Raw genomic sequence first — 17,437 nt, 5'->3', positions numbered from 1 at the left:
GGGCGTTTCTGGTGCTGCAGCTCCACATGTTGCAAGCGCTGGCACAAGGTAGGGAGCGAGCGAGCCGGGTTGTTTATGGACACGGGGGGGATGCTGCTCGGTGCAGCCTTAGGCGCATCCCAGACAACCAGCCGCAGATGCTGCCTGGAGCAGTTGGCTCCGTATAGAAATGGCACTTGTTTATTTGTTTTTTTTTTAGCAGCAGCAATTGTTTTGCAGATCAGTCATTAACCCTCCCTGCCTCCCCCTTGCCTGCCCCCCAGGTGAGTCTTTAGCAGGACCTGGGGATTCATGCGGAGCCGCACCTGGAGCGATCTAGACATGTCTGTGTCCCCGTCCCCCCGCCTGCCCGCAGGAGCACAAGAGTTAACGGCTGCTGGTCGTGTCACCGTGTGCCGAGCTAAGTTGCGAGGAGAAAGGGATGCAGGAATCCACCGCCTGGCGCTCCACCAGGCATGCAAAAAGGCGTCTTTGCAAAGAGCAGCCCTATTGCGCGGTGGCTTCGGGTCGAGAGCCCTTCATTCCCCCTTAGATCGGACAAGAAACGTGTCACGGAGACAAAACCTGCGATTGATTCGGATCGGAGGGTTCCCACATCAGATCCTTGCAGCCGAATGAGTCACCGGCAAACGGAGGGGCAGAGCCGACCAATCGCCTCCAAATATCAAGTGTCAGTCACTTGGCAGCTGAATTCCTGGCTCGGAGAAAAAAAAAAATATCCGCCAAATGCAGCTTAATTCTTAATACTCCTGTGCCAGGGTCAGCAATTGATGGCAGGCAGCACTGCTGTGGGTTATGCAAAATAGCGTGAACAAGCCAGCTTTCACTTTCTCTGTCGGGCTGAGTTTGTGGCTGGAGTGGGTGCTGGGCGGAGGGCTGGGCTGGACAGCGTGGGACCAGGAGTTGGGATTAAAAAGGCAGATTAGCCATTTCTCTTTCTGTTTTGCAATTTCCCATTTGCAAGAAAGAAAGAAAGCCCTTCATAGGATGAAGTAGTTCTTGCCTTTGAATCCTATCCCTCACTGATGTTTATTTGTGTACTCATGCCGTAGTTACTGAGCCTGGCAAGTACTCTTCTACAATAACATCCAGGTAGCCTTTGCTTGTAGTGTTGTGCCCCTTTTGATCTTTTGTTTTGTAGTATTTCCTAAGGAAGAACATGGTTAAAGGTTTGTGTCGGATGGTCTGTATGTTGCAGGAGAGGGCTTTGTTACCAGGCCTGCTGTTCTCTATCTGCTCCCCTTTCTTATTGTGCCCATTCAAAGTTTTTGGCCCCCAGGTTCAGAAGAGCTCCCAGCCACTGTTTAATAATTGACTCCGCCCTCATAAATCAGTCTGTTTTTCAGTCTTGTTCCTGCTGTTATTGCCGTCCCTAACTACTTATGCTGAGGCCTGCAAACCTTCCCACAGTATTTTTCAACTAAAACCAAATGCACTTAAAGCTAGGTAATATAATCCCTTCTGCAAACGATAATTCACATTTCTTTTGTTGGTAGATGTTAGTGTGACCTTTTATTTTGCAAGAGAAATCCTTCGTAATAGCTATTTAAATTGGACTTAAGATTTGCACTCAAGTCAGTTTTATGTCTTAAGTTCCTGAATCAATTAAGATGACCTTTTTTAAAATATTGTTTTCTATGGTTGAATGGGGAAAGTAACCTTCATCTTGGAGTTAAAAGTGACACATGCATGCTTGTTCAGCATTTAATGTCATAACAGAAAAACATTTTTAATACCTTGCATCAGATTTCAAAGTACTTTTATATGCATCTAACAGCTTTAGTAAATTTAACTTTGGTATTTGTGCAGAGAGTGTGACAAACTGTTCTGTAACATGAAGTTCCAGCACCCAGTCAGTTGGGGTGTTTTGTCAAAGCAGTAATTAAATGGGTATTAATCTTGTGAGGCGACAAAGGTAAGTTCTCTCTTCAGTAGACAGGCACTTGTGCCACTCCAAGGGGTGGAGTTTAATAACTCTCAGTCAAGGGGGTATGAGCTGTTCATTCAGTGAGGAAGAAAATATTTGTATCCTCTGTTATGTAACAGAAAAAGCAAGCAAGCATTCATCTTATTAGCAGTCTTTTAAAAATTACCTAGCATGTAAAACAGAGTATAGGTCTTAGTGCAATGCACCTCAAACAGGCTGTCACAAATTTTAAATACAGTGACAGGTTGCTGTTCTCTATGCTCTCTGAATTGTGTGATGCATCCATCATTTTTATGTCATATTGAAAATTCACATTAGAGAAGAGATGTCAGGTTTTGACAAAAGCTCATGTATCTTGAAAATGAAAATTCTGGTATAGCTGCAGAGGGTTTCTAATAGGATGATGAGTTGGTCAAATGCTCTAGAGTATTACATGACTCCTAACATTTTTATCTGGTCAAAATACAGTAAAACATTCTACCGAGTGGTAAAGCTTATGAATATTATGAATGAATCATAGTACTACAATATAATCAACTTTAAGTCTTTACAAACAACTATACTATCATTAAAAAAAAAAAAAAGGTGTACTGAAATGTACCGCTTGCTCAATACACAATAAACTGAACAGAAAGGGTAATTGCAACTATGTATTGCAACCTGGGCAGTACTAGTGCAAGCCTCCTCCATTGGTCTACCAGCGCTCCTGAACTTTGGTAGGAAGCAGAACCATGAAGGATGGGAGAGGAATTTAAAATCACTTAGCTGTTTCTCTGCAGGGAATGCCAAACATGACGGTAGTTATCATGGTGGGGGGGTGGGGGAGGGGGGTCGTCAGGTTTCTCTCTTGGGTGTTAGCATCCAGTTACCATAGACCACTGGTTCTCAATCTTTTTTGTACCAGGATCCATTTGTAAACATTGATGGCCAGTCCTGACCCAGTGCCCCTCACTCCTGACCTGCTGCCCCCCACTGCCAGGCCCCAGCTCCCCAGTATGTGGGGCAGAGGGCACGGGGGTCCCAAACAGCCCCTTGCAGGCTGGAATTCTGCCAGCTTGCAAAAGAAAGGCCACTGTTTCCCATGTTTTTCTTCTTTAAAGGAGAATCCATTTTTAAAGTTTGCACTGTAGACCATCAAGTAGTGGTAATTGATAATTGGTAAGGTCTGTCAGCCACTACAGTAAACTGGTTAATTCACCCATGCACATTTCACCTTTATAGTGAAATGTGTTGATACTTTAATTCCCCATCAGTACTCTCACTTTCCTCCCTTCCCAGTTGTCAGCTCCTTATACCTGGTCACTGTTGGATAATTTGCTGTTATTTGCATTCCCCTTTGAGTCAACCACAGTTTACAGTAATGACTGAAGGCCTTTATGCTGCAGTGAGCTGGGGCTGGGTGGATCCATGTTGCTATGCAGTTTGGTATAGGTTATGAGGCACTCATTGCAGGACTGGGGCCTAAGGCTTGAACAATCTTATCTGTTAGTAATTTATGTGTGTTAGTGATGTCACAAAAATGTCGTTTGCTGTTTGTTTAAATATTTTGGTGGAAGTTGCTAAGGGCTGAGGTACATCTTGAGGAGTGGCTTTAAACATCCTTCTGAGATCTCACACTCCCAAAAAGATTGAAAAATCAATTTTTTAAATTTTACTTTTTTCTTTGGATTGACAGCTGTACATGTGGCAGTTGTTAAACATATAAAACCAATGCATAGCTCTGAGCATTTTTTAACAAGGAACAGTATCTTAATATTTAAAGAAACTTGTCTGCTTTTCTTAGTTTAGCAGAGATGAAAGTAATTTTTATGCCACCTGAGCAAATATATAATTTAGAATTGTATAAGTAGCTGAATGCCTTTTAAAAGTGTTATTAATATCCATTATGCTTTGATAGAACCAGTGAAATGCATGATAGTGGAATAACGGGGTTTGGGCTTTATTAATAATCCCAGATTTGTAATCCCGTGAGACTGTAAACATATTTAAGCACAAGAAATTTTTTGAAGCAAATTACAAGCTGGCATTTCTCACAAAAAGAATGAGGCACTTGCACAGGATAATTATCTCAAATTTTAGTCAAGACTAAATGGCTGTCCTGTGACACTTACAGGACAGCAGAAGGCACTGCAATCTGAATGTTAGGAGATGTATTTCTTAGTCTTCTAACAGTCTTATACTATTCAGCCAAGGTCCACTAGCTTATTACGCATTTACCACATATTCCCTGCTTAGTATAATGTTTTTATTTGTTAGCTTTCACACATGTGAGGACATTTTAATATGTATTTAAATACTTTTGTTAAAATGGTTTTTATATTTTGCTTATAAATGACTTATTTTGGAAATTTCTTTTGGAAGGATCTCTAAATGACTGCTTTAGCTAGCATAAATTTAAATAGCCCTACAGCCTGACTTATCACTCCTGTCTTATGCAGTGTAATCTCAGTGAAACCAGCGCAGTTTCATTAGTAGAAAACTGGAGGGACACAGTTTTGAATTAGGTCCTCTAAAAAGTTTGAACCAGATGGACTCGGTCACTTTTTGTAGAATAACATTGAAAAAATTCAAAGTTTTTCAGCTTTTTTTTTAAATGCCCTCTTTTAATTAGCTTATTATAGCTTTTCCAACTGAGTATGGCTGTAGCCTGCAAAGTCTGAAGAGGATTGGGGCTCTTGTTTTCTTTTCTCTATCTTTCAGATGATCTTGACAAAGGAATTGAAAGGGAGGGAGGTGGTTTATCCTCCTGGTCAGCAGCACAGTACAGAATTTCAGGTTGGGCCATGAGATGGTGAAATTAGTGTTGGGGACCTCCCTATGCTAGTTTTGTTTCAGAATGGTTAAATTTTCAAATGCCATTGTTTCAGTATCTGCTGATTTCTGCTTTTCATTTTCTTACTTTCATGTATCTTTTACTTTTTCCTGAGCAGCTGATGGTGTTAGGGGTTACCCCTTGTGTCTTGTATTTTCAGCTAGGTCCATTTTTTCATAAATCTTCCCTGTGTTGTGCTAGAAGAGATTCAGCTGAGGAGGGAGAGCTTGCAGCTCCCCAACCAGCCTCAGAGTTACCTTGTGGAACTTTAACATGGCTTAAAAAAATCCAGGAATCCATATCCATAGGCTTCATTGGCCTGAGAAAGTAGTCCTGGGAGGTTCTGTTAGAAGTATGTATAACCCAGAAGTTTAAAAAATAGCATAAGAAATGTTGGCTTTCATTGAAGATTACCTGGGAGATAAAAAGTGCTACAAACTTTAAAGAACAAGATATGAGCTCTTCACTGATAAGTAAAGCAGTCTAAAGTTAGGAGGCCTGCAGCCCTTGACTGCAAGCTGCTTGGGGTTCTCGTCTGTCAGTTTTTTCCATTTTGCTCTTATTAGCAGTGCACGCGTAGATAAATGTGCATTTCTAGAACACAATTGATCGTAAAATGTAGTTGGCAGTTTTGTATTTCTGAATAAACTGGCAATAAATGTACTTTTGGACTTCACATCTATAATGGACAGGCTTCTGTGCCAGTGTGCAGTTCTGCTGAAGGACGTGACATTTCCCAGGGGGCTCAGGAGTCTGCCTATGTTGAATTCATTGATGGAGCCCAAGTAGAGGTGTACCATAGACTAACTGAATTAGATTAAGTGAGCTGTGGCTCATGAAGGCTTACACACCTTTGCATCATTCAGGGCATAGAAAGGTAGTCCTCAGTTAATGAACATTTTGCTGCTTTTCAATGTTCAGTGTGTGGCTCAGGAGTTACTTATTGCATACTGTCCATGTAAATGGTAGTGGTATAAGGTTGACCCAGACAGGACATTTAACCAGTGGGTTTCACAGAAATTTGCTGAAAGATGAATGATGAGAGCAGAGCTGTGAATGGTAGTGTTAACTAGTAAGTCTAGTGACTTATTGGGCTAGCACAGTTGAGGCACACCAGTTTCTGTAGCCAGTCATTTATAGGAGGTAACATACCTACTGTCACATCCAGCCACCTTTGACTCCCCTGCTCAAAAGACCTGGTACCCATTTATAGCTGGAGCAGCAATGCCCTTTGATGTGAGTTTAGAGCAAAGCTTGCACTTGAATCTCAGCAGCTATAGTGAGATGCCATAACTGCTTTACCTCCCCACTCGGGGACGTGCATGGAGGGTGGGGAGCGTGGGGTTCCAGTCTCTGCTCCCTGGGTTGCTTGTGCTACGCACACAAAAAGGGAAAAAATCCAGAGAATTAAGACTGGAACCCTAGACTCCCTCTTTGCAGCAGAGGGCCCTAACTAGGAAGTTACTGGATCAGGATTTCTCTGTTGCTTTCCTGACCAAGAGTCTTGTGTTCTTGCTGTGCAGTTGCTCAGCTTCGATTTTCCCCCTGCCCCCTCCCAACTGACAGGACTCATGCCCAGCTGCTCTGCAGCACCTGCTGGTGGGCACGCAGGTCCTGCTCACTCTGACTCTTCAGGGTGCCTTTTCTTATTATTTAGCCTGCCATACTTCATTGTTGCTTGAGACAGATCGGGAGGGCCCAGAGCAGGTTCAGTCCACTGCATATTTGCCCTCAGACAATCTGTTGTGGCCCTTGTGGCCCTATTCATTCTCTAGGGCACCAGGTGCCTTAGGGACTGTGTTCATAGCCTCCATCGGCCCTCATAGCCACACCATGCCTTGCAGATGGTATATGATATCACTTCAGAGGCGCTGCCCAGGCCCTCCATAATGCTCGGTGCTCTCAGGCCCCAAACCTTTGTTGGGGATTCAGTCTTCCTTGCTTTGGCCCCTTTTTTCTGGCTGTGGCCCCCCTCACCCTAGGTCCACCACACCAGGCCTCAGCTTCTAGGCTTCAGCCACAGTCTTGCTCGTCTCTGGCCCTGATTTCACCCTTCTTGGGTTCAAGCTCAGGCTCTGGCCCTCTTGGTCTTGAGGCTGCCTCAGTTGCCCCTGCTGGTCTCAGGGTGTGGCCCTTTCAGCCTCCGCCTTCTTACATCTTATACCCCTGCCCCTGGCAGGACTCAAAACCTTGGTGCGTCTCCCAGGCACCATTGTGACTCCTTTCCACTCCTTAGAGCCACACTCAGTCCAGCAGTCTAAAACTAAAACAAAATACAACCCATCACTTTCAAACAAAACCTTCCCCGTGCTGGCTAAAGAAAAATATCTTGCCAGCTCTCCTTCCCTTGGGCTCTGCTCTCCGGGTGTTTTGGTACCTGCCAGGGTGTCTCTGCAACCCCTCTCACCTAGGAGCTCTGTTCCCTGCTCTGCACCAGGCCTGACTACCTGCCCTCCTCTAGTGCTGGTCTTTTATACCCCAGAGCCCTCCCATCTTGGGTGGCTCCCTAGTCCCTCGCAGGCGCTTCTTAAATCTTATGGGTAGCCTGCTCCTCCCTCTTGCAGTTTAGCCTTGCTGCTTGCAGCCTTTATCCCATGGCTGCCTGGGAATCTGCCTTATTCCTCCACCTTACTGTTGTGCAGCCAGCCTTGCCTGCCTACCTACACAGCCCGGCTAGCCTGCTGTGCCTTCCACTTTTTAGTAATGGGGGCCTTTGGCTCCCTGTTACACCAACACATGTGCAGCTTATCCCACTGCTCGGTGGTTGGGCCACTCTCCAGAGAAGAGGGAAATGTAAGTTTGAATGCCTCGAGTGGAGGCAGGGGGTGTTTTGTGGGTTTTTGTTTTGTTTTCTTTTCAAACAGTGCTTGCCGTGGCCTACATGCTGAGTCCCCAGTGGATAGATGCATCTCTCTTGCAACCGTGATTCAGGTGTCTTTTCTTCAGTTATGGACAGAAGTTTACACCCATGGCTGTGCTTAGCAATTCTTTGCGCTGGCTCTAGGCAGCTGCTTGCTCAGTGTGCATGGTTGTTAGTTGACTCCTCTGAGGTACCTATTTTCTCCATACAGTGTGTAGGCACGTTTGGTGCCTGATTCTGGGCTTTGCATTCCACTCTGGGGGGACAGCCACCTATAAGTCTGGGATTGTGGCATCTCATGAAAAGAGGCCCTTATGTCCTCTTCTAGATTTATATCTTTGCCCCCACCTTCCTTACACAGTTAGATCGGTTCTTCCCCAGCAAACCTCATTTAGGTCTCTGCCTCCTTTCACTTTGAATTCAGCAGCTTCCTTCTTTGTACTCAGCTCTGCTAAGTGGGAGGAGGAGGATTTCACTGAGAGCTTTCTGTATTTTCATTTCAGGTACCTGGATCTAGCCCTAAAATGCTCTGCAGCAGCCCAGAGCTGCAGTTGCAGGGAAAGCCCTGGTTATTGGACTGGAAAACACCCAGTCCAGATGGAATGTCTCTGTTAAAATATAACAAATCTCTGCTGAGCATGTACAAATGCAGACCTTAAAATACATAATATGACTTGGTCAAATTTGCTCAGGTTTTCATGGGAGTAGGAGACCCATTCCTGCTATAGATACAATCTACCTGCCAGGTTTTAAATCTCTGATCTAAAGCATGGAGGTACTGCAGCTTTTCAGAGGAAAAGTTGCCAGAAGATTTTAGGATAGGCAAATTACTGTATTTCCTCAGCTTTCTTTTCAGAAGTGGTTGAACTTTGAGTAAGAATTACAAAAGGGTTTAAAAAAAAAAAAAAAAAAAAGGTGCCTCATATAGACACATGATATAGAAAATGTTAGCCCAAAGTTTGGCAAAGTTAAAAGCTACTGAAAGCAGAATCTTATAATGGGAAGTGCTAGACAACTTTATTAATTGCTGGGTCTACCAGCTCTGCCAGTAATACCAAGTGCAGTTAAGTTTTCTTCAGATTTCACAACCCTGGAACACTACATTCTGTTGTTGACCCATTTCAGTCCCATTAATACCCTTTCTCTAATTGTTTTAGTTTGTATTAAAAACATATAAAATGGCTATCTATGACAGGATTGAAAAACTGTCAAATAAAACCTAGATAAACTGAATAAATAATAAAGCCCACCACTACTTAGTACTCTGATATAGATATCCGGATGTGCCATAACTAAAGTAAAATGACCCAAGTTTTGTAAAGCCTAATGTGCACTTTGATTAATATCTCATTGCTGCTTTCCTAAGTGGTTGAAAATCAATTATTATGTTGGATGCTCAGTCACAGATAAGAGTAGGGGATATCTATCTAGGGAGAGCAAGTGAAGTTGAAGGTCTGATATTCTGACAATATGAAGGCTAACTGTAGGTCAGCATCAGACAGAAAAACGCAATAAGAAACTGTTTTGAAACCTATCTAGAAGCAATCTTGGCAATGATTGATATAGGGTTGGGCACTAGAATTGAAGAGACAGAATGATGGAAGCAGTGAAAAGAGCTGATGCTAGAAGAAAAGGCATACACTAAAAATGTCTGTAACATTCCTGTAGAGCAGGGCTGGGCAAAATGCGGCCCGCGGGCCAGGTGTGGCCCACCAGGCCATTCTATCCGGCCCGCGGGGCCCCTAAAAAATTTAGAAAATTAATATGTATATATGCCCCTAGCTAGCTGCCTGCCATTTGGCCATCGATGGCTTGCCAAAACTCAGTAAGCAGCCCTCTGCCCGAAATAATTGCCCACACCTGCTGTAGAGAATCTGCTGATTCCTGTAGAGAATCCTAGGTGCAATACCTGGAACTGACTTTATCTAACTTTTTTTTAGTGGACTAGATTGTGAACTCTAAACGTCTCTCTAGACTCTAGGCTTAATTAAATAATTATTTTCATAGTTATTCAGTAGGAGAAGATACTATCCTTCCTATGGTCACGGTGTCCTTGGGGACAAGCAAGCATTTATTAAATTGCAGGGTTGTAGTATTTAGCTACATTTACTTATAGGCAAGTTATTATGTATTAAAGTACATGTTATTTATTGAATAGATGTTACAATACTTTTTATTTCTAGATTTTAAATTCCTTTGTAGACAGAGTGGTGATCTGTCAAATGCTACATCCTTTCAGTGCTTGTTAGCTCTAGTGGGAATTAGTGCTGGAGCTTTGCAGGAGTAAGCTAGTTAGGCTCTGTAGTTGGAACTGAAAGAGATTCTTACCACGTAGTTCTGAACTAAATTTCTTAACAAGTAGTTTATTCCACAAACCTTATCCTATTAGTATGTGATCTGTCCTTTATCCAAATTTTTGGCTCCAAATTTATTATGTACAGTGTTCGTTACTGTTCTTTATTTCCTAGCACACATTTTTTGCTCTGCTTTATGGTAAAAAATAAAGCCATCTATTTATTTTTATAGTAATATATTATTCCATAGTATGTTGCCAGTCCTGTGGCTTACCTGTCCAAAGTTTCTGAAATTGCATGTAATCAGCATACCCGCTAATAATTGGATTTAGGTTCTGAAAAGTATGAAGGTTGGTAAAACTGCCATTGGCTTCAGTGGGACCAGAGTTAGATCAATATTGTGCTTTTTAAAAATCCTATCCATGACATTGCAGAAGAAACTGTTAGTGTTGGCTATTCAAATTTACTTCAGTGCTGCTTTTTTTAAATTAAAATGATTTGAAATAGGGAATATTGGTATAAAGGATAGGAACTTTAACTGACAGATTTAATTTACTAGTTGATTAACCTAAACACTAACATTTAGACAAGTGGGTTGACAGCATGTACTTGAATTTCTGCAAAACTGAAAGTTTCTGCAATTTTTAAAACATTATTTGAAGATGAAAATCTGTTGTCAGCGTTTGTCCGTCTAATTCCTTATCTAGTTCCTCAGTCTTTGAGGGAGATTGTCCCCTTTTGAAATGTTTGCAATAGCTGGTACTTTTTCTAATATAGACAAGGACTAAGAAGTTTCACTGTGGAGTGAGGAAGCCAATATTAATATAGATAGGCTACCACTAAAACAATACACAATTTGCATTTTTTTCCTGCAAAGACTTTATTTGAAATATATGTTAAGCCAGAACTGAATGAGTTTAATAGTCTCAGAGTAGTCCCTACTAGGCTTTTTGTCTTTCTGTTAAAATAAGTGTTACAAAGTGTTTGTTCATACCATGTCTATTTTCTCCAGTGCTTTACTTCCTCATTTTTGTCGCTGTTTAATGAAATGCACTCCCTGTCATTTCTTCTACTGAAATAATTCATGTAGAATCAATTGTCTCAACAAAATGAAGTAGTTCATTGTATTATGCAAAAGAAAAATTCAGGCATGTAATTAAACAAATCCAAAACTAAACAGAACATATTTATTCAGTCAGTCAAGTAGAATTTTCATTTGTTAAGGAACTGGAAATTGGTAGAGGTAGGTTGTTTTTAAATGCACCTAATATACCTTATGATGAATTGTTTTTTCTCTAGAATCTCTATATGTCCGTTGCTATGATAGTAGTATAAATTGTCCTACCAGCAGATGGAGAAAGGGGAAAAAATGATTTTGTGACATCATCACTCCTTCTCTTTAGGTAACTGATTAATCCTCTTGAGTTGTTTTCCTGCCTCGAGCAATCTGGCTAAGCTTTCTCTCCTATACCTTTTGGTAATTTCCTTCTCAGTCTTTTGCTTTCTATCAGGAGTAAGTAGATTTGTTCTGGATGCTTTCCATTTAAGTTTTATGTTTTTAACTCACTTTCTGAAGTGCTACAGGGAGGAAATTGTCCAGGTGCAATGTGCCCTTCTTTTACTTTAAACGGGTAGGAGGGTAGAGGATAAATACTTGACAGAAAAAGAGAACAGTTGTGTGTCTACTGACTCAGGGGAAGTGGACCAGGACACACTATCCACCTGTGGTTTTTGGCTGTGTACACATGTTTTAAGTCAACCTAACTAAGTTGACTTAAGTTAAGCCGCATTGGAGAGTACACATATGCAGCTTCTTGACTTTGTGGAAACCATCTTGTGAGCTAAGTTGTCTTAACTAATGCAACTCAAGATAATACATATCAAAGGTGTATTATTTTGTACCACATTTAAGTCAACTCTGCTCCACATATGTGTGCATGCTCTGACAGTTAAGTTGACTTAAAGTTAAATAGACTTAACTGTGAGAAAGTTAGTACATATGTACACAACTGATTCTTCACTGCCCTAATTCTTTAGGGTTGTCTAGAAGAACCTCTTAGTCCTGTAGGCTGTTGAATAAAGAGGTTCCTTTCTGAATAGGAATCTTGATGTGAATTAGTACTCTTTTCTTGATTGCTTAATATGCTACTGTTAGAAATGGTTGTGGTCACATCAGACTAAATAGCACAAACTGTCTGTACCTCTAGTAAGGAGCTACTTTGTAGGAGAGCCTGATGAGCCTTTTAAATGTTGCACAAAATTACAGTTAATCAGAAGATACAGAAAATATCATAAAAAGGAAAAAAAACTCAACCCATTTCAACTCCAGTTCATCCAAAAATATTCAAAACACTTCCCTAATGTAAGGCCCCATTCTGGTGGCTCTGTATGTGTGTATGCAGGTGTGTACACATGGGGGGGGTGTGGAAATCAAGGATCTTTCTGTAGATATAGTTTATACTGCTTCTTCACTGAGGCTCCAGGGTCACTACTGAAAATTAAGCCCTGCTCACTCACTGTCCTTCAATGTATGACCAAGCCCAGAAATAGGCAGAACACATGCTTTAGAGGGATCCAGTGTGTGCAACCCAGCACTGCTCTCGGGTTCTCCCAGTGGGTTTTTGTTTAAGAGATCTGAAGAGATTTCTGAATTGTAAAAACTGCTTTGACAGGAGACCAGAGAGTGAGCTAGTGAGATTAATCCTGCAGGCTGTAGCCTGCTTTATCATCCCATCTTGGCCAAGTAAATTTTCCTTCAGTCAAAAGCTGGCCTCCGTATCTATTCAGTCGGGCTGTGTGAAGCTTCGGTTCCTGATTCGATTCAGCCTGATGCAGCGGCCGAATCTCTGAATTGAATCGGAGCCCTCCAGATTGATTGGAGAGATTCGATGATTCTGGCGTAGACACAGTGTTAAATGTTTTTTCTACATACCTCAAGGTACCAGGTGGCTCACGAATGCTAAGATGGTTGGGCGGATGGAATGTCCCGCAGGAGCGCGGGGGAGTCCCCAGTGTGCTCGGCGGCAGACCCAGAAGTGGACCAGAAGCACTTTTGGTCCACTTCCAGGTCCACTGTGGAGTGCACAGGCATCCCACCCTGGGCTTGGCAACTGGTGCCTCCTGGGACTGTGGGGGCACCCAGGGTCTCCCTGTGGCCGATCACCCAGCCAGGAGGTGCAGGGGAGTCCCCCACGTGCTTGGTGGTGGACATGGAAGCGGACTGGAAATACTTCTGGTCCACTTCCGGGTCCGCCACCGAGCATGTGGGGGGGCCCCCACGCTCCTGTGGGATGTTTCATCCTCCCCACCATCTCAGTGTTCACCAGTTGCGCCTGGTACCTCGAGGTATGTAGAAAAAACATTTAAAGCTGTGTCTACGAATGAATCGCTGATTCTCTGAATCAGCATCGAATCTCCAGATTCGGAATCAGCCGAATCAAATTGGGACAGTGATCCAAATCGGTAAATCGAATTGCTGTCCCCCAAATTGGGCCAAATCCGAATCGAATATGGCCCTCTTCGCACACCCTTACTATTTGGCCTCCTTGCTGAACTTCAGACTTCCACTGAGACTCAAGCAGCAGCACCTAGTACTATCACAAACTTATCAGTTAGCTAAATGGTTAAGAGGGATCTTGAAGCTCTTTAGGAAAGCCTGACAGTGGTGCTGGGGTATGTGCTTATGACCCTGCTAAGTCCTCTATTCTGGCTAATTACTGGCTTCATTGCACACTAAATGGGAATGAGAGTGGTCAGGGCAAAGTTTTGACTTCTCAGCAGCAGATCTGCTATGACTCCCAGGTAGACTTCAATGTCTTATTGTTTCCATCCTGACTTAGAATAATACAGTTATTTGTTAGCTCAAAAGGTTCTGGTTATGACATCAAATCCACTAGTTACTTTGTTATTGTGCTGTGATGCCTCTGTAGAAAACCTGAGAATAGCTAGACTTCTAATATGCTGAAGCTACTGTTGATCATATTGAGTAATACTGTTTCATTGCTTTCCCTTCTCTCTTATCTGTCTGTAACCATCTATTGTCTCTTCTCTTATACTTAGATAACAAGCTCTTTGGGGCAGAGATTACTTTTTTGTTCTGTTTGCAGAGCCCCTAGGACAATGGAGGCCTGGTCCATGGCTGGTATACTTCTACATGCCATGGTAATACATCTATAAATACAAATAATAATAGGTTTAGGTTTGTGGTGCCTGAAGGTGGGTTTAAAGCCCCCTTTGCTGGCTGCCAGACATAGAACAGATCATCAGTTATTATTTAACTAGAATCTGCACAGAATATCCTATCTGAAGCTAACATTATCTGAAGCAGGGGCTTTTATTGTGCTGGAAGACCTGGTTCACAACAGATAATCAGAAAGATTGTTTCATGATGGATTATCCCAGACGTTGTTTTTCAGAAATGTCAGATAACACTAAGAGGCAAAAGATCAAGAGCAGTAACTCCTGGGCTGTACCTTCTGTCAAGTGATTTTTATTGTCACAGAGATGTTAGATTTTTTTTTAAGGGAGAGTTGTAGAAGTTGCAGCTTTTTTTAGGCATTTTATACACGTGTCTTAAAGCAAAAGGCATGTTGCACCCATGCTGTAGATGTGTATGCTGTAATCCTGTCTCATATTTTTAATGAAACATCTTTTCTAGGACATAAATAACAGCTAGAGGGATGGGCACAGTTTACTTTTATCAAATGTGTGTCCAGCAATCCTCACTGCAAAATTGGATCCTGCTCAGTTTGAGGGGCAGTATTAAAAGCTGTCAGTCCTAAACTCAGCCTCTGGAACAATTTACCCAGCAATACACAACCAGAACTTCTGCCCATGTGATGTCATTTAGAAATGTTTTCATTGGCAGTTCTGGTTTAGAAGAAATTTATTTTGTGTACTCTAATTTATTTGTCATTTAAAGGGTGGGGTATTGTACTTCTCAGGCTTTCTCCAATTTAAGTAATTGATACCACTCTGGGTCCAAGAGTATATGAATCGGAGAGAATTTCTAGAGCAGTGACAATGATTCAATCTTCATGCTTTTCCAGGAGACTTTTAATTTGAGGACTGGATCATGAAAGCTACAGGACACTATCAGTTCCTATCAAAGTTGGTGGGACTTGTCAGTGAAGACGGGTTTGTAGGATTGAACCCTTACTCTTTTGTTCCCTTTGGAGGCCTTTTTTGGGAAAAGACATTCTTCTGTGCTATGGTAAAAGATTAAATATATGTTTAAAACCAATTTTAGAATAGTTACAGTGGCTGTTTCCCTCCCAACTTTGTTAACTGAATACTGTCAGTTGCTTTTCCATTGTTCTCTCAAATAGAAAAAAAATACTTTTTAACAAGCACTTATCAGTAGGCATCATGTTCAACAATTCAACACCAACTTCTGCTCAAGGAGGTGTATACTTGATTTAAGAGGTATATTATTTTCTTTTATCTAAAACTTTTATTGTGTTAATTATTCAGGTGCCATGTATTATTTCTTCTTTTTGGATCAGTATGATATCCTGTATTGCTCAGAACTTGCAAGAACTACTTCTCAATCATCTCAACTTCCATTCTTTTAAATTAGGCAAGGGGAGTGCATTTAGTAATTCCTGAAGGCTTTTTCATGTAAATTTTATAGGATAAACTTCTAAAGTCTTTAGAGAGAGATTTTTATTCTTTTTCCTATTTCCAGTGTCTGGACTTGGATCCTTCATGCTGATTGTTTACACGTGAGGACTAGGCTAACATTTTACTTTTAAAACCTTTTATTGATTGAGTTTGAGAGAGAAATTTATAAAGTTAGTGCTTGTTTGCAATTCCTACTTTTTGCACACAAAAGAAGCTGGATGTAAATCTATGGATGGTAGAGCAATTGGAAGAAGATAACCATAAATCATTGAATCCTATCTCCCATATATCCAGGAGTCTGGCGTGATATAGAATAATAGAGAGAAGGACATATTTCATATTTTGTGTATTTAGAAGATATAAAGAACTATCTGAATACCAAGTATTATTATGACTTGAAAATTTTATTTCCAGTTCACCTATGAAAGTTCTGATGCCCTTTCTTTCTTGGTTTTAAATCTGATTTTTATTTCCGAGTACTTACCATTGATATTCAATTCTCAACTGAGGCTTCTGAGTTAACAAGTGGAGACACATGTCACACTCAAAAGTTGAAGTGCCAGGAGTTTGATATTAAAGGCACCATAAAGACATAATGAAGGCAAGGTATTTTTTGAGTCCTGCCCTTGAGTTCGTATAGATTAGAGAATAGTTATGTATGTTATTGCTTGCTGTCAGCCCAAAACATGAACAGAAGCAGCTGTGGCACATTCTGGTCTGCAAAGGGCCTTAAAGTGGTACTTGTCATACCTGTCATATTTTAGTCAAGTACCTATTCATTCCTTTTCAAAGTTCAGAAATCTAAAACTACAAGGTTTGTCATTTCAGATTGCTGAGGTTCTATGGTATAGAAGCTTATGGAATAGCTGGGCAGAATTTAAGACTCTTTCTGCCGGGGCTATCCTAGTCTCATGGATAAGGAAAAGGGAATTGTTCTTTGTGGAACTATTCAAAATAACTCTTGATACTCATAGTACCAGTTTTGGCAAGGAAATTTGAAGAATTACTGTCAGCTTAAACTCACTTTGATTAGATTTTTTTTTTACTTTAATGACAATAAAATTGTGGTTGCTGGAACTGAAGGAGTTTATAGAAAAATATTTTTTTTTTCTGTTTTACAATTTTTTGCGTATCTCGCAACAAATTGTATATAATTGGTTTTACTGTTTCCTCTCTCTAGTCATATTTAGGGACCTACTCAAATTGTGATTTCTCATTTTTCGTAGAAACCATGACTCGAGGCAGTTTCTGCGAAAAGCGGTGTTCCCTGTGATTTTTTTTGCAGAATCTCTAGAACAAAAAAACCTACTGAAAATAAAACACTGGCTCCCCAATGGGGTATTTCTTATCAGGTAAGAAATGATCAGTCATAAATTATGCTATTTGAAATGCATCCTGCAAATTTTGTACAATTAAACCAAAGTGTTCATGCATCATATTTGTACTGAACTTCTTAGGTTTCCTAACTTGAAAATGTCCAAAGTGCATATCTCTTTTTATGGGAGTTTTTAGTGCTTTTCAGACTTTTTATTACAGAGCTGTTCAATTTCCTAAGTAAACCAGCTCTTGTACAAATGTTCGCTATAGTGGAATAAGTGCTGGTTGTCTTTTTTTTTTTTTTTAGAAGTAATGGTATACTGGTGATATGTTTACTTGAAAACCACTGCAGCATGCCGTGACTAGGCATCTGTGCTTTGGTAAATTATGGCATACTCTGCATTCTATATTCCCAATCTGTCAGCAAGTATCAGGGTTAGGTACATATAGTGCACCAGTTGTCAGTCACACTTGAATATATTAAGTTTACTGTAACACCAAAGTCTGTGCGTATAGTAGAACTGTTCTCTATCACCTATCAAGGTGTTACAAAGTGAACCCACTTTGAGCACCCTAGGCCACTACGTATTATATCACTAGGGAAA

The 17,437-nt window shown here is 41.1% G+C and overlaps 1 protein-coding gene across 1 annotated transcript in view; it reads left to right on the top strand.

Annotated features, from left to right (window-relative positions):
* Window positions 1-6: 6 nt before the first annotated feature.
* LOC102376644 (protein sidekick-1-like) overlaps window positions 7-17,437 on the top strand; it is a gene marked incomplete at its 3' end in the record, with an annotated part of 520,442 nt that continues 503,011 nt past the window's right edge. Inside the window, exon 1 of the mRNA XM_014524891.2 lies at window positions 7-48. Within this exon, the coding sequence (XP_014380377.2) occupies window positions 27-48 (22 nt within the window). The remainder of the gene's footprint in view (window positions 49-17,437) is intronic.

Source organism: Alligator sinensis, unplaced genomic scaffold (genome assembly GCF_000455745.1).
Source record: "Alligator sinensis unplaced genomic scaffold, ASM45574v1 scaffold772_1, whole genome shotgun sequence".
Lineage (NCBI taxonomy): Eukaryota > Metazoa > Chordata > Crocodylia > Alligatoridae > Alligator > Alligator sinensis.
This window is presented reverse-complemented; position numbering and strand designations above follow the sequence as displayed.